This window comes from Podarcis filfolensis (assembly GCF_964270895.1).
Source record: "Podarcis filfolensis genome assembly, chromosome: 5".
In the NCBI taxonomy this organism is placed as follows: domain Eukaryota; kingdom Metazoa; phylum Chordata; class Lepidosauria; order Squamata; family Lacertidae; genus Podarcis; species Podarcis filfolensis.
Genome location: NC_139608.1, coordinates 6773407 through 6799117, shown reverse-complemented (window position 1 = coordinate 6799117; position 25711 = coordinate 6773407). Strand labels below are relative to the sequence as shown.

The window sequence follows — 25711 nt, the reverse complement described above, 5'->3', positions numbered from 1 at the left end:
CATGTGCACAAACATGTTATTTCTAGGAGACTGAATTCCCCCATCCACTATCCCTCATGTGCAAAGCAGTGCAGCCTTTGCAAAGCTGGTGCCCTCTAGATGTTTTGAACTACAACTCACAAAAGTGGATGAGAGTTGTACTGTAGATCAAAACATCTGGAGGGCACCAGGTTGGTGAAGATTGTAGTGCTGAGGCAGCCACACAAGTAGGTCTTCTAGGTGAGGCAACCTGCATGTCCCTTGAGTGCCCACAAAGGGACCAGTTTCTCATTCCACGCAAGCAACACATGGGAAGGGTAGCATTTAAAAAAATGGCCATTTTTAGGTACTGAGGCTAGATCTTTCCACATTTTAAGATTTGTCTGTCCATTCATATACACATTCAAACAATTGCATTCAGAATTGCTCCCTGAACTCACTTAAATGACACAATACATTCAGCACCCACCTACGTTTAAGCCTTGACATAGACATCCAACTGAAGGTGGTTTTTAGGTTTTGTTTTGGTGCTTTAACTTCCCTAATTCAAGAAACAGAATAGTACCATATTTACACAAATCTAATGCACCATCAAATCTAATGCACACTCTGGTTTTGAAAATGTAATTTGGCCCAAAAAAGGTGCATATTACATTTGAGGAAATACTGTATGTTTATTCTTTTAAATTAAAGTTGGTTCCTAAGAAGAAAAAAATCACTACAAGAGATTCTGCACTGCATGGAATTAGCTCATCCCTGCACTTGACGAAGAGGATAGCTCCCCAAGCTTTTCAGAAGGACAGTGTTTGGGCTGGCAGGCAAGGAAGAAGTCAGCAATTCCAACTGCATGTTCCTCCCTAGCAGCTGTAACTGCTGTTGAGGCTCCTGAGTTTTGTCTGAAATGGGAAGGAGAAACACCAACTGTGGCTTACTGCCACTTTTGGTCCGCCCCTCATTGGTTAAATTGGTATTGAGTTAAATTGGAAAACTTTAATGTTTGCCTACAGTGTAGTTTTGTTTGTATGACTTATGACATAATTGTTCATTTGTTGCTTATGTGACTTTGTAATGTTTGTATATTGCCTTTTCCTACTTATCTTTATTACTTTGTTCCCTGTTCTGGAATTGCAAATATTCAATGTAGAGCAGGCTGTGAATAAAACAAAACCATCATAGGTGTTGAAATAAAGTTCCACATACTGAAAATAAGAAACAAAACTCCAAAATGCCAGAGAGATTCCATTTTATTTACAGAGCAACCTCAATGCTGATGATCAGGGCGTTGAAAATTTACCTTGCAACATAAAAAATCTCTCTCTTTTTAATTACCAAGACACAGTGTGTTAGCTGGGACAGAACGGAAGTCCTGCATGGAGTTTATACCGTTAGAAGCTCAGAGACCGGACAGATGTGTGGACCATTCATTTGAGCAGCTTAGCTACCATTTGCCAATCTAGTGTCCAGCATATGTTTTGGGAATATAGCCAGGATTGTAGTCCAAAACATCTGCAGGGCACCAGCTTGGCAAAGGCTGGCTTATACCAAAGCCCCAACAACAGAACTGCCAAGACCACCAACCACCTTCTGGCAGACAGTGGGGTCAACTGTTGTGTTTCCACCCCAGAAGAACTCTCGCCTTATCCCTACCCATTTCCAAGATCGCAGCCCAGAGTGAAGACGGGGAGGAGAGACACCCCCCTCCCTGCCTTCCACCCTACAAAAGCATCACCTGCACAGGATAGAAAGGGGAACTGAAGGCTAAGCCATGAAGAGAGAAATGCTTTCCTAAGAGGATCTGAATTGTGTGTTTGACAGTTAGAAGAAGAGGCAGGACCTCTTTACTGCGGAATGGTGGGGGGAGAAGGAAGACCCCCCCAACCATTTCTATGGCAAATTTGGAGTTCCACCCTTTTTCCTGGAGCAGCTACTCAATGTGCAACATTTAGCAGCATTTTACACACGCACAAACCACCTGATTGCTCACTGAACATGACAGCATCAGGTTCAATTCTACCAAGGAGACAGGTGGAGAGAGAGAAGGGATTGCTTGCAGCAGGTTCCTCCCCTCCTCCTGTCCAATAAAGCAGCACTGGGCACTCCCCACCTCTCTCTCTGCCATCCTTTGGTCCCTGCCCAGCAGAGACTTGGCACAGATCCAGCAGCAAAACGGGCAACTCTGGTCGCTTTCCTCCTCCTGCAATCCCCAGCAGGTGCTGGCTTCTGGGGCGGGGTGGGGTGTTGGAAGGGTTAACCCAACAGGCACAACTAATGTTCACACGATGTAGGCGAAGCCCCTGTGTACCATCAGGTTATGATGGGGGTTGCTGGGCGGCTTACTCCGCTCCCAAACAGCTGACGCACACAGTCTGGGCACCTGCTTTATAGAAAGCCCTCCTTCCGAAACTGCTCTTGCAGGATGTCTCTGTACTCGTCAAAGCCTCCCTCAATGCGCTGCACAGTGCCATTTCCACACACCCACAGCTCCTGGCACACCAACCGGATGAAACGCTCATCATGGGAAACGAGAATCAGACCACCCTGGAACAAGGACAAAGAAACTTCAGACTTAAAGCATGCTGTACCAGCCTCAGCTCTCCCAGCCATTCTCCTGCTAGCTTCAGGTGCTAACCTGGGGCTCCTGTTATCTCTGCAGATTTTGCAACATATTTTAAATCTTGCAAGCTCCTTTTTGAAGAGCCAGTTTTGGCTGAAATGTGGAATATAGTTGTAATAAAAAGAGACTCCCTTATCGCTGAGGAGCAGGGCAGCAAAGCTGCTCAGCTCTGTTCATAGTACAATTTAAATGGCGTAGAACAGCCTTTGCCAACCAGATGTTTTGGACTACAACTCCCATCAGTCCCCAGCAGCACGGCTGGACAGGAAGTAAGTGTTTCTGCACAGAGACTCCAACAGCTACTTGGAGGAAGATTTACCCGGAAATTGTTGAGCGCTTTGGCCAGGGCCTCAATGGTCTCCATGTCAAGGTGGTTCGTCGGCTCATCCAGAATGTAGAAGTTGGGGCTGGAAGGAAAAGGAAAAAGCAATGAATGTAGCACTGGGTTGGAAATCCCTGAAGCGAGCCACAAAGGCACTTCCTTCCTGTGCAATGATTGAGGTCATTATAAAAGAAAACAGAGGTGGGGGGGCATACTCATCTGAGCATAGTTACCAAGGCATGGTCATCTGAGCAAAAGCCACTCTGCTTTTCTGGCCTCCAGACAGGCTGGCAACAGGACGAACTGCTAACTCGCCAGAGACTCCATAGCACCCCAGCTGATGGCGGTACTCCTCCTCTGTCTTTCCTGGAACCCAAATACCGAAAGGTGTCAAAATTCATGAAGCAGCTGCCACTTACCAGCATGTTAGCTGAACAGAACCTCTCATTGCTAATGAGTACCCATTGCTGGGGAGCAGCTACAGAAGAAGGCCTGCTTATGGGACTCCCACCCAGAGGCATCTGGTTGGACACAGTGAAAAGCAGGTTGCTGGACTAGATGATCCTACTCAGCAAGCTTCTTATATTCTTGAGACCACCACAGCACTGCTGCTCTGCCAGGATTGGTGAGACCACGGTAGCCTAGTAAAACAGTGATCTTAGCACTGGATTAGAGAAGTGGTGTGGCATTCATGGCACACAAATTCACAGAAAGAACCATGCGTTAACTGGATTTAACAGCTAAGAAGAGAGGCCCCAGATTACTAGGATAGGGATGGCAGGTTAGCTTGACAGTCTCTTTTGGTTACGGAGCAAAGTGGATTCTTGAGTGGCTGACCTCAGGAGGACAGTGGGAAAATTATTATTTGTTATTATTAATTCAATCTATTGCCTGCACTTGAACATCAGGGCCCAGGGCAGGTTCCAACAATTTCAATATTAAAAACAGTCTGAAACAAATTAGTCACAGGAATAAGGTCCTGAAAACATAGACCTTGGGTCTCAAAGGTCAGGGTAGAGGAGCGTTTCTGCCTGACATAGAAACTACATTTTATTATGTTTCTATATTCTGTTGGAAGCCGCATAGAGTGGCCGGGGAAACGGAACTACCAAGCCCGCCCCCCCTTGCAGAGAAGTCACATAGGGCTTTAAATGCTAATGTGAGCACCTTGAATTGGGTTTGGAAACTATCTGGCAACAGATGACACTTGGGGCTTCCTGATCTGGTGAGTTACACAATATGCACTTGAACGAAAAGAGAGAGTAATACATTGTTAAGCTCCTAACTCAAGCTAGATATGGTATAAAGCACATATATGTGTCTATGTGAAATACTGGGGTGGGGAGGATGAACTGCTTGTAGATCACCAATAAAGCATAAGTTTTCCTAGAGGCTGGATAGCTGAAGGCCAGGAAGGTATATTTCTTCTCTCCCAAATCTGGCTATATTGCACCCATCCTTATTTTTGTCATGTGTCACCAACTAACTCCACAGGAATCCCTACAGCTTACCTGGAAATTTCTTTGCTAGTAGCTCTGTGGCACTGATGTTGAGATCCAGCTGATCCACATGGTGCTGGCTAAAATAGCCAATCTTAAGGTTCCTGCCAAGCCAGAGCGAGGAGAGAGAATGTGTTATTACAGGAAGCAATTATGCAGCAACAACCTCCCATTTCTGAAACCACCTAAGTGAAGGAACAATGTTCTTCTTCCACTATGTACAAAAATGCTGCTGTCTGACCCTGAGGAGAGAGTATAAAAGCACAAATGGACTGTTTCTCCTTCAGCTACCAAAGGAGATCCATTTTCCACAATTCCCCCCATGCCCAAGGCAAATGATCTCTTACTGAATCTATTTGAATCAGTATGCTGAAATAGTTAGTGGAAAGTAGGTTTCATATATTAATTCCCACATATCACTCCAGTTCCTAAATCATTTGGATTTATTTCTCTTCCAATAAAGAGTCAATGTAATGAATGAAAGGGAGGAATCATACAAGACATTAAAGAGAAAAGGGGTTTAAGGTGGATGATGAGAAGCTTTGCCAAGTACAGAAAATCGGACTCTTGGGCTCTGATAGCTCCTCAAATGTATTGAGTTCTTATCAAGAACTATCTACCACATTTCCAAAGGCTCCTCCCCCACCACAAGGATGAGAAACTTGCTTCTTCCATTAATAAAAGCTTCAAAATCCCTATGCTCCACATTTCAGAATTTGCGGCATCTATGTTTTGCAGTTCATACCATCACTGAGATTCTGCTGGAGACAGAAAGCAACACAGAAGCACATACCCTGAATGCTTGGCAGGAATCTATGTTGTATTCACAACTCAGCTTTCTGTGGTTTGACCCATTCACCCCATAACACGTATCAAGCCCCCTTATTTTTGCTGAAGCTACCTGTGAGCATGCCTAATTCCTTCAACAGGTGCCAGGTCTCCCATCATGATCTTCAACATCGTAGACTTGCCAGCTCCATTCTCCCCTACCTAGAGGAAACAATGAATGAATAAATGAATGGACATCCTTCAGAACTCTGGGAGGGTTTCACCTGACAATGCCTATTAGCGGAAGCCCTATGCAAGTATGCAATGGGGCTTTCTCCCATTTCCTTTTCCTGAACACCCCCTGGAATTGGCTCAGCGGTGTGTGTGTGTGTGTGTGTGTGTGTGTGTAGAGAACTTCTAGAACAGTGTGCCAGGAAGGGGGGTGGGGAGAGAAAAGAAAAGGGGATCATTCTGTCTGGCAAGCTGCAACCCTTGCGCAGATCGAACATTCATCATAACGCGAAATCAATTGTCTCCCTCTGTTTTAATTTTAATTGCCATTTCTCTGCTCAAAACTTCAATAGAGATAATCAAAAAAGAAAACCCCTCTCCATACCACACAGATGCGGGACTCCAGGTCGGCTGAGACTGAGAGGGAGCGAAAGATGTAGTTGTTGGGCTCATAGTAAAAGTCCACTTCATCCAGTTGCAAGATGGGAGGAGAAAACTTCTCAAAGCCATCTGGGAACCTGCAGGAAAGAGAAGGAAACTGAGCACAAAAGGAAGTAGCACAAACGAGAGTGGTGGGCAGCAGGGAAAACACTTCTGTAAGATTTTACTGAATTCTTAGCACTGTTCTGACCCTAATACTTAGCACTTACAGTACTTTCTGTGTTCAAAGCACCTCTCATACATTATTAGAGGTACAGTCTAATGGCATGTAACACATCCAATTTGCTGAAGCCAAGTAGGTCAGGGCCTAGATGGGAAATTGTCACTTTAAGTTACAAGGAATAAACCATTAGAAATAATCTTATTGCAATCCATACAATAACTCCCTAAGGCAGGTCTGTATTATTACCACCATGTAATAGATGCCGCGGGGAGTGGAGGCATACTGAACAAGATTCAAACTGGAGCCTTCTCAGTTTATAGCTCCATCTCTTTAGCCATCAGGCCATCCCAGTTTTTCAGGGCTGTTATGACAGTAGTGGTCAGGGACCATATCAGGAACACGAGCCACCACACCACGACATCTGAGGAAAATGGAAGTGTCCCTTCCAATTCTATAATTCTATATCTGTGAGGCAGCAGTGTGAAAAAGATGAATTCTCTATAGACCCGGACACTATGTCATTGGGTCATTGGCAATGGAAGTCCACTGCAGGAGCTTCTAAGTGCAGAACAGGAAATGCCATGCAGAGAATCTGCACTCTCTAAAGAGCCTGTTACCACACTTGCATCCAGGCCACTTTTTAAAAAGCCCTTTCACATAACCCTCTGCAGAAGGTGCTTGAGGTATGAATCAGTCTGAATCCCCCAAGAAAATGAAGAACCAAAATGAGAAACTCAAACCAATCTGTGGACATGAGATTTTTTGGAGCAGGAAAAGAAGAGGAAGGAGAACATCTTCCCCATATGTTATGGTATTGCATCCCAACCAGGTTTCAACTCGATTCGAAGTATGGAGAAGCCTTTCCAACTTGGTGCTCTCCAAAAGTCAGTGAACTCCAGTTCCCATCAGCTCCAACCAGCATGGCCACTGGTTAGGAACGATGGAAGTTGTAGTCCAAAACATCTGCAGGCGGCACCAGGTTGGGGAAGGCAGGTCTCTTCACTTTCCATTTGTAGTATGCAACACAGTATGCTGCCCCATGCAAGTTCCTAAACCAGCTGATTTTCCACTAAGAAGTTCTTGAACACACAAAGGTATCCAAGACCAACCAACTCTCGACTTAGTGGTCATGAAGTGAGGAGTTTATCAAGACCAAGAAGGTCAAGAAAAGAATGGTTCTGGCTCACAAGGCAGAGAGCTTCCGGCTCTCCTACACCCTCTTCTGCAAAAGTCAGCTGTCTCATTTATGTGAAGAGCCACTTACTTCATTATCACTTCAGAGTCTTTGTCCACAGGTTTCAATTTTGGCCTAAGAGACAAAAGAAGGTCAGACCCATTGCAACAAAAGAGGACACAGCAATTTAGAAGCAGGGAAGGCCTCATTCACACCAGAGCACCTGCCATGGAAAGAGCCATCCTCTACTCCGGACTCATCAGAATCAGTGAAAGCAGACTGCCCCCATCCTCTTCAAGTCAAAGTTCTCCTAACTACTTGAGCAAGAGCATCTAAGCCGGCCTTGCTCAACCTGGTGCTCTCCATATGTTGAATGATCACTCCAGTCATCCTTGGCCATTGACTATGCTGGCTGGGGCTGATGGGGGCCTAATAACATCTGGCAAGGCTGGTCTATGAGTTCAAAGACAGCAAAGCATGGGGGACCACCTGTGGCCTTGACTCAGTTTGGAAAGCACTGTAGATTCCCAGTGACAACCTGTTTTCTCTGTTAATAACAAGAGTGGGGAACCTTTGCCCCCCCCCTGATGTTGTTGAACTACAACTCCCACTAGCCCTAGCAAGCATGGTCAAGGACCAGGGATGATGGCACATTTGGAGAGCAAAAGATTCACCTCACTTGGTTTATAATAAGGCAGGAATGCTGGCCTGGATTCATTAAGTTCAACACAGTAATATATTTTTTGGGGGGTGGGGAATTCTTACGCTTCCAATCTATATACAAATTGCAAAGATTCCAAAAAGAAAATCTTGTCCAAGGAACTTTGATATCTTGGTGACTTTGTGGGCCCTGCACTTCCAGGCCTCTGTTATCACCCCAGTCAATTTATTTTGCTTATTGATATTGATATTGATATAGATATATGGATATATATTTAAATATTTTATACCACCTTCTTGCCCTAACAGCAATCTGCAGAGCCTACAATTACTCATTCACTTATTCATTAACACCATCTTTGTGCCACCCCATAACTTAAGAAAACAAAACTCTTTGCAACCCCAAAGTTAAAAGGCAGTTGTCTATCTCCAGGTAGAACTGTGCAATGCGAATATGGGCCAATATGATTGTGCACCCCTGACAAATAATGCTCAATCCAACTGTTGTGGATACTCACAGCTTCTCCAGAAGTTTGAGTTTGCTCTGCACTTGAGACGCCCGGTTTGCATTATAGCGAAATCTATCAATAAAGACCTTAAAGGGAGAGAGAGAGAAGGGAAGATCAGAGTCTTTCAGGTAGGAGAAGCCCCATGCAGAGTCTCAGTCATAAGACCATGGCTCATTTGTGGACCCTAGCCACTGTTATTTCTACAGCTGCATCCTGGTGATTTTAATCAGGACGTACTTTCAAAAATGCATTGCCCTGGATGGCACCCTCTGCAATGCAATGAGGCCTAAGAAGTAGGTCAAATTGCTTTCTTGCAGGTGCCACTGAAGTAATACGGGGGCCCTCAGGTATAGTGGGGGTTGGACCTGAGGAACAGAGCACATTCTGTGTACTCATAGGCATATCATTCAAAACCCACTCACATGTTTCTCATTCCAGTTTACACAGAAGATTGTAAGCCTGTGGGCCGTACCTAGTGAAGTCTCAGAAACATTGGCAAGTCGGGGTGGAAATGGGTTCCAGTGGTCTTCCTCCATCTCACCCCAGTTCTCAACATCTCACCTCTGTGACCCCAGACCTTGCAAAAAAAGGTTTCAAATGCTTTGCAGGGGAAACTGATCTTTGAAGCAGAATCACACAAAATGTACACATGGGAAGGTAATCGGCGTGGAGTCATTGCACACAGGACGTTGTCTTTCTCGTCAACAATCTTCTATTTATTTTAGGCTGTCACACGATTAAAATGTGTGAGCTGATTCACCATATGAATTTTAACCAATTCACTGTGCATTGATTTACATGCTAAAAGGGGGGGGGACCACGACACATCCTTTGGTTTAAGTGATGTGCACGTGTCACAGCAGGACATCAACTGAGGCATGGAATGCTAACACAGAACCCAGAGGTGCACAGGCACCCATAGGGCCTTCCCTGCTGCTCACAGGGTTGCAACCACACATACTCCTGAGATTTGAAGGGAGGCATTACAGCTGAGGAGTTAACTTGAAAAAAAGTGAACATACTTTCCCCCAAGCCTAATTGCTGTTAGGAAAGGGAGAATATGGCTTGGGGGTGGGGTAGTTGTGGTGTACATATGGTTTCTCTGATCTGCAAATGTGCCCACAGACCCATAAAGGTGGGCAATCCCTGTTTTGAGGCATCCTGCCCTTTTTAAAAAAAGCAGTGCTTGCCATCTGCAGCTTTTATAAATATTAAGTATTGTAACACTGCATCTAGAAAAAAATTTAAAATCTACTGACTGATTTATAGTGAAGATTTGAATAATAAAAAAGAACTGATTAAATCTGCTGTGGATTCCTAATTTGATTAGGTGCAGAGAAAACTAACAGCCCTCACCTAAACTCACTAACCCAGGTATGAGTGAAGTACTGTGTACTGAATGCTGAAATCCACATGCAAAGAAAAAGGGTAGAGAATTGTGCTGGGCACAGGATTTGGCCTCTTGAGAATCTAATGCTTCTTTCTTTTTTAAAAACAAGTTTCTAATCTGTAGGGCTGCAGAGGCGCGCTTGAAAGTCTGTATGCAACGGCTGCTGAAATCTCAGAAGTCATAGGCATGTGGCCAAATTCGGTGGGTAGGGGTGGGTGGGGCTTCATTCACCCCTCCAGCTTCTTATTTATCCCCGTGGCCAGGAATTCCAGAATAAATTACGCAAAATAATTTGGAAACCACAGTACAAATTATGTGAAAAGCAATTTTGCACAATGTCAATATAGGTCAAAAATTTCACTTTTACTGGAGACAGAAACTGTGGTGGTCTATCAGCCTCAGCCAGAGAATGAGCAGTGGTCAGGGAGGATGGGGATGGGAGTCTAGCAATATCTAGATGGCTTTAGGATCTCCACCCTAAGCTCAAGAGATGGGTCTACATGAATCTACATGACTTCCCTCTGACAGGCTCTTAATATTGACCCACTCAGCGAGGCTATATCCCTAAACCCTGATCTGCTCCCCGAACCATACCTGGATGTGCTCTCGATACTGTTGCTGAGCCTCATACTCGCGCTGCTGGTTCTTCAACCGCTCTTCTTTGATCTTGACGAAGTTCTCAAAATCGCCACGATAGCTGTCGAGCCGCTGCGAGTGGAGGTGGATGATGTCAGTGGCCACGGCGTTCAGGAAGTTCCGGTCGTGGGACACAACCAGGATGGTTGACTGCCATGTCTGGAAGAGCCAGCAACCAAGAGGCAACCTCAGCAGTGTGAAAATTTCAGACAGATCAAGGAGGACCTAATCTATTTCTCACCATAGCCGCTTCCCACTTTTCATCAAAATGCTAAGGGAAGCAAACCAAAGCAAACCAGAAGCACAATCTGGAAAAATATTATTTTAGCTTCCAACAGACCTGCAAATAGTTCTCCAGCCAGATGATAGCCTTCACATCCAACATGTTGGTCGGCTCTGGAAGTGAACAAAAATCAAGTTTGTTGGCAAGGGACTTAGCAGTTAAGAAATTATTTCAATTAAAAAGCACCCGTTCTCCAAACAGGAGGGAAGTTCTTTCACAAAGTGATGATGTAACTTTGTGGTACAGCATATGCTGTGCAATTAAGCATCCTGGGTTCAGTCCCCCAAGAAAGCATCTTAAGTACCCCAAGAACTGGAGGGAAAACATCCTGGATATCTGCTAACCAACAGTAGCGATGGTAGGAAATTAGCTGGGCCATTGAACTGAAGGTGCCATCAATTAAATTTCCCTTGAGAGGACTTGGTAGAGAGGTTTCACTTGTATTTTGGGTCTGAGCTAGACCCATAATTCAAAGGGTCACACATCTCTCTTAGGACTGGCAAGTGTCCGCATACAATGCAAAAGCTCTGAACTTGAACAACTAAAAAACAACAACAAACAAACTCCTAGAAATTCCAAAATACCAAACACATTTCTAGGACCAAAAGAGGGTCTTTTTATCAACCTGTTAGATCCCAGAGGACCTAAGTAGATCTGCTGGGGATAGATGGACGTGCTTTGCTGGAAAAGAGTTGGACTAAACAGTAATTTGGTCTTCTCCTGTTTTATGGGTCAACAGAGACCACCACTTACAATCTTCTGAACAGGCTATGCTCCACTTTGGGGCCAAGATCTAGGAGTTTATATCACATTCCATGAACTTTTCAGACTGTGCAGCAACTATGAGCTCACCCTCCCTATAGCACAGACTTGTACGATGGTACAAGGTCTACATGGCTTTGCCCCACAATCTATTAATATATTTCACTGAACTGCCAATATCATCTAACCAGTTAAAACTAATGTGCATTAATAAACTTTGAGTGCTTATTAAAATGGAGGGACACTTTTGATATATGTTTAGAACACAGAACCAAACAGAAACATGGTGCCAGTTGATCTGGATTGGATCAATTGTGTCATGGTCCTCTTGCTCTGGACTGGATTAATTCAGAGCAAGAGGACCAGGACTCAATTTAGATCTTCCTTCAATCTTGCTCTTTTAGCCTTCAAATTATGGTTAGAAAGCCAACTTCAAACCATAGCTTCAAGCAATCATTTTGAGGCGACCTGTTTGCTTCATTTACCACTGCAAGTTTACCACTGTAAACTTTGGCAAGATCAACTTGGAAATGAACAACAGAACCCCAACAGTTGAGGGTCAAAAAGCTAAAGGTAAAGGACCCCTGACAGTTAAGTCCAGTCGCGAACGACTCTGGGGTTGCGGCGCTCATCTCGCTTTACAGGCTGAGGGAGCCGGCGTTTGTCCACAGACAGTTTTTTCCGGGTCATGTGGCCAGCATGACTAAGCCACTTCTGGCGCAACGGAACACCGAAACCAGAGCAGCGCATGGAAACGCTGTTTATTGAGGGCAGCAGCACATGGAACATTGCATTTCACATTTGGAGAATACTGTGTAGTATGCACTTTCTTCTCCCCCATTTGCCTCCAGACAATACTTACCATCAAGCAGGAGGAGGTCAGGCCTGAGAACACCAGAACCGACAGGACAAGGAGAAAGGGATGGAGAAAGCAAGAAAGAGAGGCAGACAATCAATATTAAGGCTCAGTTTGAAGGCTACTATGAAGTTGTTTTGAAAGCATTTTATCTTACAACGTGGGATGGCATAAGCCAACAATGACTATCCCATCCAACTTCAGCTGTTTTTGTTTAGATGTCTTAGATTTGCTGGGTTGACAATTCCCACTCAGCCCAGGAGTTTGTACCATTCAAGAACACAGCACATCAACAAGACATACCTGGCAAAAAGGGCACGAGCTAAAGCCAGCCTCATTCTCCAACCACCTGAAAACTCTCTGGAAAGAAGGAACAGACATCAGATTCCCTGTGCCAGGTGGGCACCCATCAGCCTACAGATACAGCAGGCAGCCTTACGGTTCTCAACAATACAAGGTGGAAACTAGAGGCATCCCAGCTCAATCTATTGTCTCTCTACCCACATCCCCTGCCCAAATTGTAATGTGAAGCAAGTGATTACCAAGCTTTCCATCACCTGGTATGTACACCTCACCCACAAAAACCACCTGACCTGCTAAGGTAGAAAGGAGGAAAAGCTACGACTCCCAACAGCTCAGATCATAGCAGAAAAAAGTCAAGCTCTGGTAGAGATCACTTACTTGGTTGTCTGTTGCTGCATCTTTGCACTGAATCCCAGCCCAGCAAGAATGACAGATGCTCTGAAAAGTGGCACGGGGGGTGGGAGGGAGAAGATAAATAATTGAATGAAGTCAGTAAGTTGGGGGGCAAAGTATTTCCCATGAAGAGAAACTGTTCTGCAGTTCCAATTGGCTGAAAGATCTATATGTCGCTCCGAAGGCACTCAAGACTGTTAACGAGAAATTTAAAGGCACAACACCCATCCGAGATGCAGTGCTGGAGTTTACTCAAATGTAAACAGACAGAGAAAGAAAGGAAGATCAGCAGCAAGCTTCACACCAAAATATTACCTTTACCAGCTCAAGCTGAATGTGATAATCAGTTGTGCAGTTCTCCCACCCAAGCAGTTTTAACAGACATCTGCCTCAGAAGCTGCCAGTCCAATTGGCAGAATTTATTTATTTCCTGACATTTAAACCCAACCTTCCTTCTGCAGTGGAACCCCAAGATTGTGCACTTGTGGTTCCAAAATAGGCACACCCTGGGAACTGTTTCAACTCCCCATTTCCTTTAAAGTAAATGTAATTCTTTTAATGATTATACAGTAATCAGTACTGCAGAGATACAATCCCTGGCCCTCTGAGCAAGACTCCAACATGCAGTTGGAGAACAGAAAAGCTGGAGAGGTGTTCCAGCTTGCCCTTGAATCTGACCCCTGCAACCTCTTCAGCCACCATCTCACCCCTCAGGCAAGAAGTGTGCCTCAGTGGGTGGCTGCTCAGGCATGGCTAGAAGAGTGGCTGGCACTCAGCCTTCTCCTCCTCCCAGTCTCGCTTGGCCAAGTGGTTGGGCTTTGTGAGCAGCTAGCACATCCCTGTTGTACAAATTATGCCACTGCTGCTTCCCTGTGGCACGCCTGGCTGAGAAGTGCTTGGCTCTTTTTAAACAGGCGAAGACTTGAGCTGTTCGATTCCGCCAGAGCTAGAGACCAGCATGGGACACCAAGGGCAGATCATTGTCAATTTATGGGCAGATCAGCAAGGTCAGAAGCCAAATTCATGGTGTGTTCACCTCAGCCCTGAGGTTGTTGACAGGTGCCCCATCAAGCAACCTTCTGACACAAGCCCTGTCAAAAAGGACTCCACCTCCTAACTGGATTTGAAAGCCAGGGTTTGGAACATCATACATCCCAAATCCTGGCAGCCATTCAGAAAATTTCTCTCTTTGACATCTAATAGACAACTAAGCAAATGGCTGAAGATACGCATTTGCCACAACTAAAATGAGTGGCATCTTACCTTGCTGGGGCCTTGTCTGCCTCAATCTCTTCTAGCCTGGCATAGATTTCTGACAGTCGAGCGCCTTCAGTGCCTTCTCCCCTGAAGCAGGACATAAGAATAACGCGTCAGTTTTGTGGGTTTTAAGAGAAGGTCTGCTTGGTACCAGAGGACGTTTATGTCTGAGCTAAGAAATTTGGGAAGGTAGCATCAAGACTAGGATTACCTTCCAGAATTGACTCGGGCTGTCAGCTCCTTCTCCTCCTTCAGCAGACTCTCGCGGGTGGTATCACACTCTAGCACGCTCTGCAGGGCTGGCGTATCATCCCCCGCCACTTCCTGCTCCACGTGGAGGATGCTGATGTGTGAGGGTATGCGCAAGTTACTGCTGGCAATCATCTTCAACAACGTCGTTTTGCCCAACCCGTTCCGGCCCACCAGGCCATACCGCCGGCCATATGCCAGGTTCAAGTCTGCACCAGTGAGGAGAACACTGAAAGGAGAGAACACACAGACCCTTATAACAGTCAGAGTTACTGGCCCATTGGAGTCTCTGCACAAAGCAGGTTGCTGTCCTCCCAAACTACAGAAAGCATGGGAAGCAGATGAGGCAGAGCGTCAACACCTTGTGGGTAGAGCTACAAGTAGGCTAGCTTAGGAAGCTCTCTCTCTCTCCCCACCCCCATTCTACTGCTTTGCTTTTAGTTTCTGCTCACAAGTAGCATAAATCCAGCCATCACACCACCCAGCGCTGGACTTCCTTCTGCCTCCAACTACAGAGGCAGAGCTTAGCCATCACAGCTAATAATAATAATAATAATAATAATAATAATAATAATAATAATAATATGTATTTATATCCCACCCTCCCCAGCCGAAGCCGGGCTCAGGGAGGCTAACAACACTAAAATAGTGCAACATTATAAAAACATTATAAAAATTAATTAAAATCAAAATTGATGGCAACCATAAACTAAAGTTTTGTAAAGATTGCCAAAGGAGGGAGTCAGGCTGCGCCCTGACCAAAGGCCTGGTGGAACAGCTCTGTCCTGCAGGCCCTGCGGAAAGATGTCCTTGTCTCTTGTGACAGAACATTCCACCAGATCGGAGCCGCAGCCGAAAAAGCCCTGGCTCTAGTTGAGGCCAGCCTAACCTCTCTGTGGCCTGGGACCTTCAAGATGTTTTTATTTGAAGACCGTAAGTTCCTCTGTGGGGCATACCAGGAGAGGCGGTCCCGTAGGTACGAGGGTCCTAGGCCGTATAGGGCTTTGAAGGTTAAAACCAGCACCTTAAACCTGATCCTGTACTCCACCGGGAGCCAGTGCAGCTGGTATAGCACCGGATGAATGTGATCTCGCAGCGAAGACCCCGTAAGGAGTCTCGCTGCGGCATTCTACACCCGCTGGAGTTTCTGGGTCAGTCTCAAGGGCAGCCCCACGTAGAGCGAGTTACAATAATCCAGTCTGGAGGTGACCGTCACGTGGATCACAGTGGCTAGGTCAGGGCGAGAGAGGTAAGGAGCCAACTGCTTCGCTTGGCGGAGATGAAAAAATGCCGCCTTTGTTATAGCTGCAATCTGCGCCTCCATGGAGAGGGAGGTATCGAAGATTACACCCAAACTCTTAACGGACGGTGCTGGCACTAATTGCACCCCCGCAAGAGATGGGAGTTGCCCCCTCAATCCCATATCGTCCTGTCCCAGCCAGAGGACCTCTGTCTTCGAAGGATTTAACTTCAACCGGCTCCCACGTAACCATCCAGCCACAGCTTCCAAGCATCTGATCAGTGTGTCTGGGGCCGAGTCAGGATGGCCATCCATCAACAGATAGAGTTGGGTGTCATCAGCATACTGATGGCAGCCCAGCCCAAAACTCCGGACAAGCTGGGCAAGGGGGCGCATAAAGATGTTAAAAAGCATCGGGGAGAGTATCGCACCCTGGGGCACTCCACACACCAAGGAGTGGTGGGATGACAATTCCCCCCCAAGCGCCACCCTCTGTCCCCGACCAGAGAGAAACGAGCGCAGCCATTGAAGGACTGTGCCCTGGATCCCCACGTCGGCAAGGCGGTGGTCCAGGAGTTCGTGATCGACCATGTCGAAGGCTGCTGACAGGTCTAGAAGAATCAGCAGCCCCGACCCGCCTCGATCCAGCTGCCTGCGGAGATCATCTGTTAGGGCGACCAGAGCCGTCTCGGTCCCATGACCAGCGCGGAAGCCGGACTGGAATGGATCCAGAGCCGATGTTTCATCCAGAAACCTACCAAGCTGTTCAGCAACCGCTCTCTCAATCACCTTACCCAGGAATGGAAGATTCGAAACCGGGCGGTAATTGGATAGATCTAAGGGATCTAATGATGTTTTCTTTAAAAGCGGGCGCACCACTGAAGGAGTTCAGTTCCCCTGGGAATGTCCTGGTGCCAAGGGACAAATTGATGATATCCCCCAGGGGGGCCCGCACCTCGTCTGGACACGCTCTAATCAGCCAAGACGGGCACGGGTCGAGAGGACAAGTGGTGGGCTTTCCAGCTCGGAGGAGTCTGTCCACATCGGCTGGGGATATCTGGTCAAAGTGGTCCAATACTGGACCCGAGGACAGTCGAGGGGCCTCCAGTTCCTTTATTGTATCCAAATTGGCAGGGAGGTCATGGCGGAGCAACAGGACCTTCTCCGCAAAAAAGCTCGCAAATGCCTCACAGCTGTGTGTCAAATTGTTATTTAAATTTGGCTGTCCTTCGAGGGACGTTAAAGACCGAATTATACTAAATAATTGCACCGGGCAAGAGCTAGCGGATGCAATGGAGGCCGAGAAGTAGGACTTCTTAGCGGCCTTCACTGCCATCTCGTAGGTTTTCATAAAAACCCTATAAGATGTTATTGAAGCTCCGTCACGGGTACCCCGCCATACTCGCTCTAGCCATCTGAGGTCCCGCTTCATTTTCCGGAGCTCCTCGGTAAACCAGGGAGCCCGGTTTCTGCGGGGTCGCAGAGGGCGCTTAGGTGCGATCTCATTAATGGCTGCCAGGAGCTGGGTATTCCAGCCCTCAACAAGCTCAGTCAATGAGTCGCGAGGGGGAGAAAGGTCCCGCAAGGCTTGACGGAATCTATCAGGGTCCATCAGCCTCTGCGGGCGAGCCCAAATCGGCTCGCCACCTAAGCAGGGTGGGGGTGGAACGTCAATCCTGGCTTTCAGAGCGTAGTGATCAGACCATGGCACCTTCATCAAAGGAAACATGATCACATCTATACTGACGCCAAAGATCAAATCCAGCGTGTGGCCTGCTTGATGTGTGGGGCCCGAAACAAACTGGGAGAGTCCTAGTGTCGCCATGGAAGACACCAGGTCCAGAGCCTGTGAAGAGAGAGTGGCATCAGCATGGATGTTGAAGTCCCCCAATACCAATAGGTTAGGGAACTCCAAGGCCCAGCTGGCCACCGCCTCCAACAGGCCTGACAGGGTGGCTGCTGGTGCGCTAGGTGGCCGGTACACCAGCCAGACAGCCAAGCTCTCCTCGGAGCCCCACACTAAGCCAACACATTCAATGCCGGGGATCGATGGCGATGGTAGAGCCCTGAAAGAACAATCTTCCTGGATTAATAATGCCACCCCTCCCCCCCCCGGCCCACAGTCCGCGACTGGTGGAGGATGGAGAAACCCGGGGGCGCCATCTCTCGTAAGGTAACAGTATCCCCTTCGCGCACCCAGGTCTCTGTCACACAAGCCAGGTCGACCCCCTGCGAGATGAAGAAATCTCTCAGGGTGGCGGTTTTGTTGCCTATAGACCTGGCATTGTACAACACCAGTGACGGAGGTGAGTAATCCTTGCTCACCCTACCCTCGTCTCTCGGGATGGGGCGCAGATTGGAAGGGGTACGAGCATATCCGTATCTCAATCCCCTTCGCCTATGACATCTGCCCCCACCGCCATACTTCCCTCGCCCCTCCACAGTAGGAATCCCAAGCCTCATACTCGCCTCCATTTACAAAATATAAAAGCAAACAAACAAACAAAAAACAATTACACCAAAACAAAACCAATCCCCACCCCACTCAACAACCATCCCACCCCAACCCAAAATAAAACAAAACAAAATAAAAATACATGGATAAAAACCACAGTTTATGGTGGTACATAGTATTCTGTCAAACACCTCCTGGCCTCCTAACCTCCCAACAACTTCCAAACATACTATTTTATAAATGTGTACCTCACCCTTCAGTGTAAAACATTCCTGCAATAGCTAAAAGCCACAACATGCAAATAACACAACAGCAACAGAAGAGATAAAAGCAAGGAGAAACAGGAGCAGTAAAAGAGATTGAAGGCCTTGGAAAATAAAAATGCTCTATGCCCAGCACAAAAGACACATCATAAAAGGTGCTAGATCATGCTCCCTGGGGAAAGCATTTCATAATTGGGGAGCCACAACCACAAAGGCCCTGTCCTCAGTTGCTGCCCGTCATTTTAGACAGTGAGAGCACCCAGAGGATAGCCTTCAAAGACTGCCCAAGTATACAGGCAGGCTGACAGACATCAAAATAGAAATTCCCCAGCTCTCAAGCCAGGTAGAGTTCTAACAGGATAACTGCCGGCACTTTGAATTGCAACAAGAAAAAGGCTGTTTCAGCATTACTAAGATGTTCAATGCTCAGTTCCAGTCATTGATCATGTTTTTTAAACTATAACTGCATACAGGCAGCCCCATGGACAAGCCTGGCAACAACCTGAGCACCACCTGCCATTTCAGAGGTTCCCATTCACAGCTGACAGGCATGTCTACCCCACAAACTCTGGGTGCCCATCAGCCTGCAAGCACTCACCGCTCACCGAAGGACACGTCGAAGTTCTCAATGCGTACATCGTAGGATTTGTTCTTGCCTGATGTCTCGAGACGAGTTTCCTTCTTGCTGGCTGCTTGGCTGGCAGATGCTTCTTCAAGCACCCTGACACCAGGCAAGAAACAAAAGGGACCATTAAAGCAGGGGAAGGCAAACATTTCTTCCCATTATTTGGAATGCCTCAGCCTCCCCAACATACTCCTTCCATGAAAACTTGATTCTTGTATGTAGGCTAGAACCCATCTCCCTGGCACAGTAGTTTTATATGTGGATAGGGAGAAGAATAGTTTCATTTGGTGGCCCTGAGACCTAGTATTTTGAGAGAGGGAAAACTCCCAAGGACTCTGAGGATGTAATTTTGTATTGAAAAGCAGTCAGCCAACTCCATCTTCCCCAAAGTCTCATTGCCTCCTGGCACATCCATTGGTTCAGTATTTCCTCCACCCTGTGCATCAGTACTCTAGGCCAGGAGCAGAGAACCTCTGGCTCCCCAGGCCTCCCTATTTGGCCCACAAGGCCATTTTGACCAAACCACGCTCAAACTAATAGCTGGGCCAAAAAGGGATCTGCAGATTGGTGGCACTTGCAAAGCCCTTAGTGAGGTACTTGTGGCTCCAACACACAGCGCTCTCTGAAAGCACCTTTGATTAGATGAGTCTACCCAAAAAATACAAGGCAAGATAACCAGCTCTGACAGCACAATTTTTGCACATGTCTACGACATCCAGCTCCAGGAATTTTGAAGTTTTTGCTGCCAGCCTCCTAGGAAGCTCCCGTGGGGTCTGAGAAGCAGGAAACATGCCCTCCCTGCTCAAGGTTGATAAGACTTTTCACTCACAATGGGCTTCCAGACTTCATAGAATCTCGGTCCTGCTTCTTAGTCTGCTTTGCTTTGAGGCGAGCCTCTGCTTTCTCCAGCTTCTTGGCATTCACTATCTGCAGTGCAAGTGAGGGAGAAAGAAGCAGCAAAGGTTGAGTCACTGGGATTAGGTTGCGCCCCCCCCCCCAAGCACAGTTATGCTACCTCCCATTCCACCCAACTGCAGCACACTGCAGAATGGAATATATGAACTGAAATGGAGCGGAGGGAGACAGAGGAAGCCAGGATGCAATATGCCAGTGGTAAGCAAGGTGGTGTCCTCCAAACGTTGAATTTCAATTCTCATCAGCCCAGGAAGCATGGCCAATGGTCAGGGATGATAGGAGCTGGAGAGACCATGTGGGCCACCCCTGATCTAGAGAGCAAAGGGGTCCTTGCTACCCTAACAATATAGCGTTAACTGACTCAGCAGCTTGAAGTCAACTGACCCTCCAGCTCTGGTTCGCTTACCGAGTTCTGATCTCTCTTCAACATCAGCCCTGGCAGCACATCCAAGCCAGAATCTGAAATCAAGCAAGAGAGCAGTGAAAATGCTGCTTACAAGAGCTTCAGCACCAATACAGTCCCTTCCTCCACTGTATCCTGCTTAATAAAGCACCGTAGTTGGTATTGTTGTTGCTCTGTTGGCACCTGTCTGTCGAGAGACAATGGAGTGTGCCTTTGGCAGTAAAGTCAAACTGCTGTATTAGCAGAGCCACAGTGACCTCTCCGGGGTGGAAGTCTGGGCAGTGAGCATGGAGATCCTAGGCTTCCCAGTCTCACTGATGTGGTCCAAAGGAAAACAGAGCAATACATTTAAAACCAGTTTGGCTGCAGGAGCCAAATTTTACTGCAGCAAAGAGCTATAATAAGCTTAGGCGGCTTTAAAAAAAAATAAATCAAAATTAAACAGAGGAAGAAGAAGAGGAGTTTGGATTTGATATCCTGCCTTTCACTCCCTTTAAGGAGTCTCAAAGCGGCTAACATTCTCCTTTCCCTTCCTCCCCCACAACAAACACTCTGTGAGGTGAGTGGGGCTGAGAGACTTCAGAGAACTGTGACTAGCCCAAGGTCACCCAGCAGCTGCATGTGGAGGAGCGGAGACGCAAACCCGGTTCCCCAGATTATGAGACTACCGCTCTTAACCACTACACCACACTGGCTCTCACTGATCAACAACTACTATCCAATGACAGCTAAACAGAACCTCCGGATCTAAAGAGAGTATACCTGTTGCATGTGGACAGGGGAGGGGGGCAGGCAAACTACTGCCTTCATGCACCACTATCTAGCCAGTCGCTGTATGGATCCCTGGTCTGATCCAGTAGGGGAGCCCAGATGCAACAGGCCCTTCTGCCAGTGCTACTCACCATAATTGTCTGTGATCTTCGAAAGCTGAATGGGGGCATCCAGGAGCACCTGCCTGCTACCCTGGGAGTTTTCGCTGTCCCTGCCAGACACAAGATAATTAGCTAAGAGTCCCTAAAAAAAGTTTATCTCTCAGTAGTCATTATTAACACTTCTCACAGAAACAGCCTCATACGATGAAAACAACAGTCACACAGTCCAATATCCTGCCCTCAAACCCTGGGAAAGCAATAGAAAAGGAAACATGCCTAAAACCAGGAGCTGCCAGAGCCCTGCAATCTCTGCATAATCTAGATCCCCACTGGCTGCATTATTGCCATTTGTTTGGTCCCCTCTGCCTGCTCTCAGCTTCACCCACTCAGTATCAGTCAAAGGGAGCATACATATGGAGAGTGTTGTACATCCGCTGGCAGATAGCACGGATGTCCTCATCATCCTTCGAGTCTCTGGCCACATCTTGCAAGAGCTCCCCGACCGCTTCAAACAGATCATCCACTGACTCAAAGTCTGAGCTGCCGCTGTGCAGGACCCCTGTGAAAGAAATGCGAGGCATCGTTAATGCATGGCCAAGTCCCTTGCCGTTCCTTTGGGCTTAGTCAGCTACCAGTAAGAATAGGGCCAACATTCCAACCGGGTGCATAGTTTATACTTATTTTTAGTTTGCACCCAGCTCTGATATTTTATGTGAGTGGTTCATAAATCTTTTAAATAAATAATTAAACATTTACTTCACCTCTTGCACGACCGAAGAACCTTTGGTTGGATGACTTTCCCACACCATGCTGTCAGACAACAAAATTGTTGCTTGGGATACAAGGGGAGTTTCATGATCACTCATCTCAGAGAATCACAGAATTCTCAGGAATCTTTTGCCGAATGTGGGGCTCAAACCCATGAACCTGAGATTATGAGTCTCATGCTCTACGGACGGAGTTTTCCAGTGATAGGAAGAGAAAATTCCCAACCAACTGGGATATGAGTAAAATACTTACCTCTTCACCTTTTCATTGAAAATGCCTGAGGAAGGAGGCCTTACTGTCTTTAAGCTTCTCTCATCCTATCCTGCCTAGCCAGTGTTGCTGAGCTTCTCATAGATTATTATTTGGGGGAGAACAATTTTAGTTGAACATCATGGCCACAGAACTTACTCTTCATGACTTGAAAGGGGTAGAGAAAGAAGATAGCTGGGTATCGCAGAGTAAAGATTGCTTCCCTTAAATTTGTCTAGGTGGATATACACTTTTGCTGAATGGAAATCCTGAACCATAGTCTGTTAGTAAGCAGTAATTGAATTTATTAAGGTCATGGGTTTGAGCCCCACTCTGGGCCAAAGATTCCTGATTTGCATGGGGTTGGACTACATGATCCTAGTGGTCCCTTCCAACTCTACGATTCTATCATTCTATGATCCTTCCTGTGACACTGCTTGGGAAATGAAACCAAAGAAAAGTTACTTAATCCAGAGAGAAACAAGTGTGATCTTGACTATGTGGTTTGTAATGGGGGTGGGGTCAACCATGCGATTTATTCTTCCCTCATACAATGTTGCCCACACACCACACCTCAGTTTGTGAAGCAGCCTCTGGGCCTTGGCTGATCCATACCCTGTGATGGTTACCCAGAAAAATACCTTCCTAGACCTTGAAAGGAAAGGAGAAAGGAAGTAGGAGAACAAAGAACAGGCAAAATGTTTCATCATTCTGGAACTCTGAGTCCCGATCAGGGAAAGAATGGATTCAAGGCTTCAGAGATGAGGTGATGTTTCAAAGCTGCAACACTAGGCATACTTATGATCGCCAAAGAAGAAGGCGATGACTTATCTGGATGTAAATCCAGTTGAAATCTATTGGGCTTATTTCCACATAAGCATGTTTAGGATCAGGGCTGAAACTGAAATAAATAAGAGTAAAGTTTGCTTCCCTTAAACATGTCTAGTTGGATAGAAATCCTGAACCACTGACCTAAGACTAAAGCCTGTTAATAAGCAGCCCACGATCTATTTCCTGCTCTGCCGAATTTTGCCTCTGGCCTGCCACACCACTGGTATGTGGCCCTTGGGTGCTCGTCTCAGGCTGAAAATGGTGAAGCTGGCAGGTGAAGACTTTTTTGTTCAAACAGGCTTTTAGGAACTGACTGCTTTCAGTGAAAGGGCTGGTGCTGTAGTGTTTTTAATTATGATAGTTTGCATGGTTCCAATAGATTTTTCCAAGCATATAAATATATAACTTTTTAATATATATATGCATATATTACTTTACCATATATACTTTACTTGTATATATATTTTACTTCTAATAGTGTTGGTTTTTAAAATGATTTCCCCCTCATGGTTCTCGTTTAGTGGTTCTCGTTTAGTGGTTCTCGTTTTTATATGCAAGCTGTCATGAGCCCCAAAGAAAAATAAATAAATAATGTACAGTATGCAATAATAATTTCTTGCCTGTCATTTAACAACAAGCCTGCCGTTACCTTTGGAGACCCCCTCAACCCCCCCCCCATATTAACTCATTGATATATATATATATATATATATATATATATATATATATATCTGTCACTTGACTGGTTTCCAAACAAGGTAGGTGGCGTTGCTGATTTGTTAAACTGGGTGGCTGACAGCCCCTCAGCCTGAACCACAAGTGTCTCTTTAGGCTCAAATTTGGGGAGAAGGTGCTTGATTCTTTGGAGTGCCCACTGAACCAAATAGGAGTTACTTCTGACTAGGCAATGTACAGGAGGACTGAGCGGCAAAGGTTATTGGGATGCAGAAAGGAGGTTTTTAAAATTATTATTGAAAGAGAGATTTGCAAGGGGGTGGGCACGTTTTCTAAAGGATGTTTCCAGCTTTAAAAAGCCTTGTGGCGGTTTGAGCAATCATGCGACTACTGTGTGTGTGTGTGTGTGTGTGTGTGAGTATATGTATGTATAGGTATGTATGTATATGTATAGACACACATATGTCTGGATATTGATATGCACACGTGTATGTATGTATATATGAGAATGAAATACAGTGTACGATATCTGGGTGTCATTACCTGGGACCTTCGTTCCAGATAACACAAACACACCCACACCCCATGGGTGTAGCCAAGGGGGGTGGCAGAGGGGGGCACTTGTCCTCCCCCATCAAGAAAAACAATAGAAATAACTAATTGACCAGTTACGCCGGTTGTGCCCCCCCACGAAGTCCTCCCCCCCGCCCCAAAGTCCTGGCTACGCCCATGACACACACCCACATGGGGGCCTCGCATCCTACCCAGCCGACATGAGGGGAGGCCAGAGTCGAAAGAGGAGCGGAGGGCCAAAGACCCGCTTCGCTTCCTCGCCGCCCGCTGCCCGCCTTCCCTCGGCATGGCCACCTCAGCCTTGCGGAGGGAAGCCGGGGACAGCCACGCTGAGGGAGCCCGGCTGGTCTCGGCTGTGCTGAGGAGAAAGACGCCGCGCGCCCCGCACCCCAGGCCCCCCCTCGCTTCGCCCTCGCCTCAGCCTCACCGGTCACGTAATCGAACATCTCCCCGTCGAGTTCCGGGAACTCCCTCCGCAGGATCTCGGCGCAGGAGGCCGCCATCGCCGCCCGGCCTCTGGGCCTTCCTCGGAGCCCGGATGCAGCCTTCGGACTCCGAGGCCGACGCCGCGGTGGTCGATGGGAAAGGTAGTCCATTCTTGGGAGGAAGGAGAGCAGCCGGGCGCAGAGGACGCTGGGAAAGAGAAGCGGGGTGGGGGGGTGGCAGAGAAAAGAATCGGGGCCTTCCTCTCTCCATTTCTCATCCAACTCCAAATACAACCAATGGCCCCCTTTTCCAAGTCTGCAATATCCTAGGCCCAAAGGGTGGAAGAGAGTAAGAGTGGTTCTACATTGGAACGAGAGTCCCTCAGAAGCTGGTAGACTCTCCTTCCTTGGACGTTTTTAAAAAGCAAAGTTTAAACGGCCGTTTGTCGTGCATGACCTGCCACCTCAGGAATTGAGATTCCTACTTTGCAGGGGGTTGGACTAGATGACCCTCGAGACCCTTCCAACTCTACAACGATTCTATGATTCTGTTTTCTCCTTTCTGAATGGGTAGCTGAAATATACTCAGTCGCAAAGTGATTTCATGCTCTTTATTCAGCTCATAGCAGTGAGGAGGAATGAATGAAAGTCCCCTCAAGGTATCTGCTTTATATACATTATTTACACAATGGGCTGCACATGATTGGCTAATTCCGGAATTCTACTGTAAGCCAATCAGGTTGTGGATTCACTTCTATCTGGAGCATGATTGGGTGGTTCCTGCCAACCAATCATACTGCTGCATTGTTCTAGGACCAATCAGACTGCTGCATTCTGAATCCTATTGTTCTAGGACCAATCAGACTGCTGCCTTTTGGATCCTATTGTTCTAGGACCAATCAGATTGCTGCAGTTTGGATCCTATTCA

The 25711-nt window shown here is 46.8% G+C and overlaps 1 protein-coding gene across 2 annotated transcripts; it reads right to left on the bottom strand.

Moving 5' to 3' along the window:
- Positions 1–1205: 1205 nt before the first annotated feature.
- Positions 1206–24944, bottom strand: ABCF3 (ATP binding cassette subfamily F member 3). 2 transcript variants are annotated; one of them, XM_083612800.1, is made up of 21 exons: positions 24786–24944; positions 21674–21821; positions 21293–21372; positions 20394–20446; positions 19902–19999; positions 19046–19168; positions 14452–14718; positions 14247–14327; positions 12969–13028; positions 12591–12647; positions 12294–12316; positions 10727–10782; positions 10345–10545; positions 8370–8446; positions 7282–7326; positions 5799–5931; positions 5316–5404; positions 4427–4518; positions 3149–3281; positions 2913–3000; positions 1206–2517 (listed from the first exon to the last, which is right to left on the bottom strand). In XM_083612800.1, the coding sequence occupies exons 1-21, from the start codon at positions 24859–24861 to the stop codon at positions 2359–2361; spliced, it is 2139 nt and encodes a 712-aa protein (XP_083468926.1). In that variant the 5' UTR covers positions 24862–24944; the 3' UTR covers positions 1206–2358. The 2 variants fall into 2 exon arrangements, with proteins under 2 accessions (XP_083468926.1, XP_083468927.1); XM_083612801.1 differs by lacking the exons at positions 19902–19999; positions 20394–20446; positions 21293–21372; positions 21674–21821; positions 24786–24944 and having other exon boundaries at positions 19053–19168.
- Between the last annotated feature and the right edge of the window lie 767 nt (positions 24945–25711).

Coding starts and splice junctions, on each gene's coding strand:
- ABCF3 (XM_083612800.1), bottom strand. CDS start 24,861: ATGGCGGCCTCCTGCGCCGAGATCCTGCGGAGGGAGTTCCCGGAACTC. Junction 20,447..21,292: donor GAAGATCACAGACAATTATG/GTGAGTAGCACT, acceptor GCTTGATTTCAG/ATTCTGGCTTGGATGTGCTG. Junction 10,546..10,726: donor GGCTGGAGAACTATTTGCAG/GTCTGTTGGAAG, acceptor TGGCTCTTCCAG/ACATGGCAGTCAACCATCCT.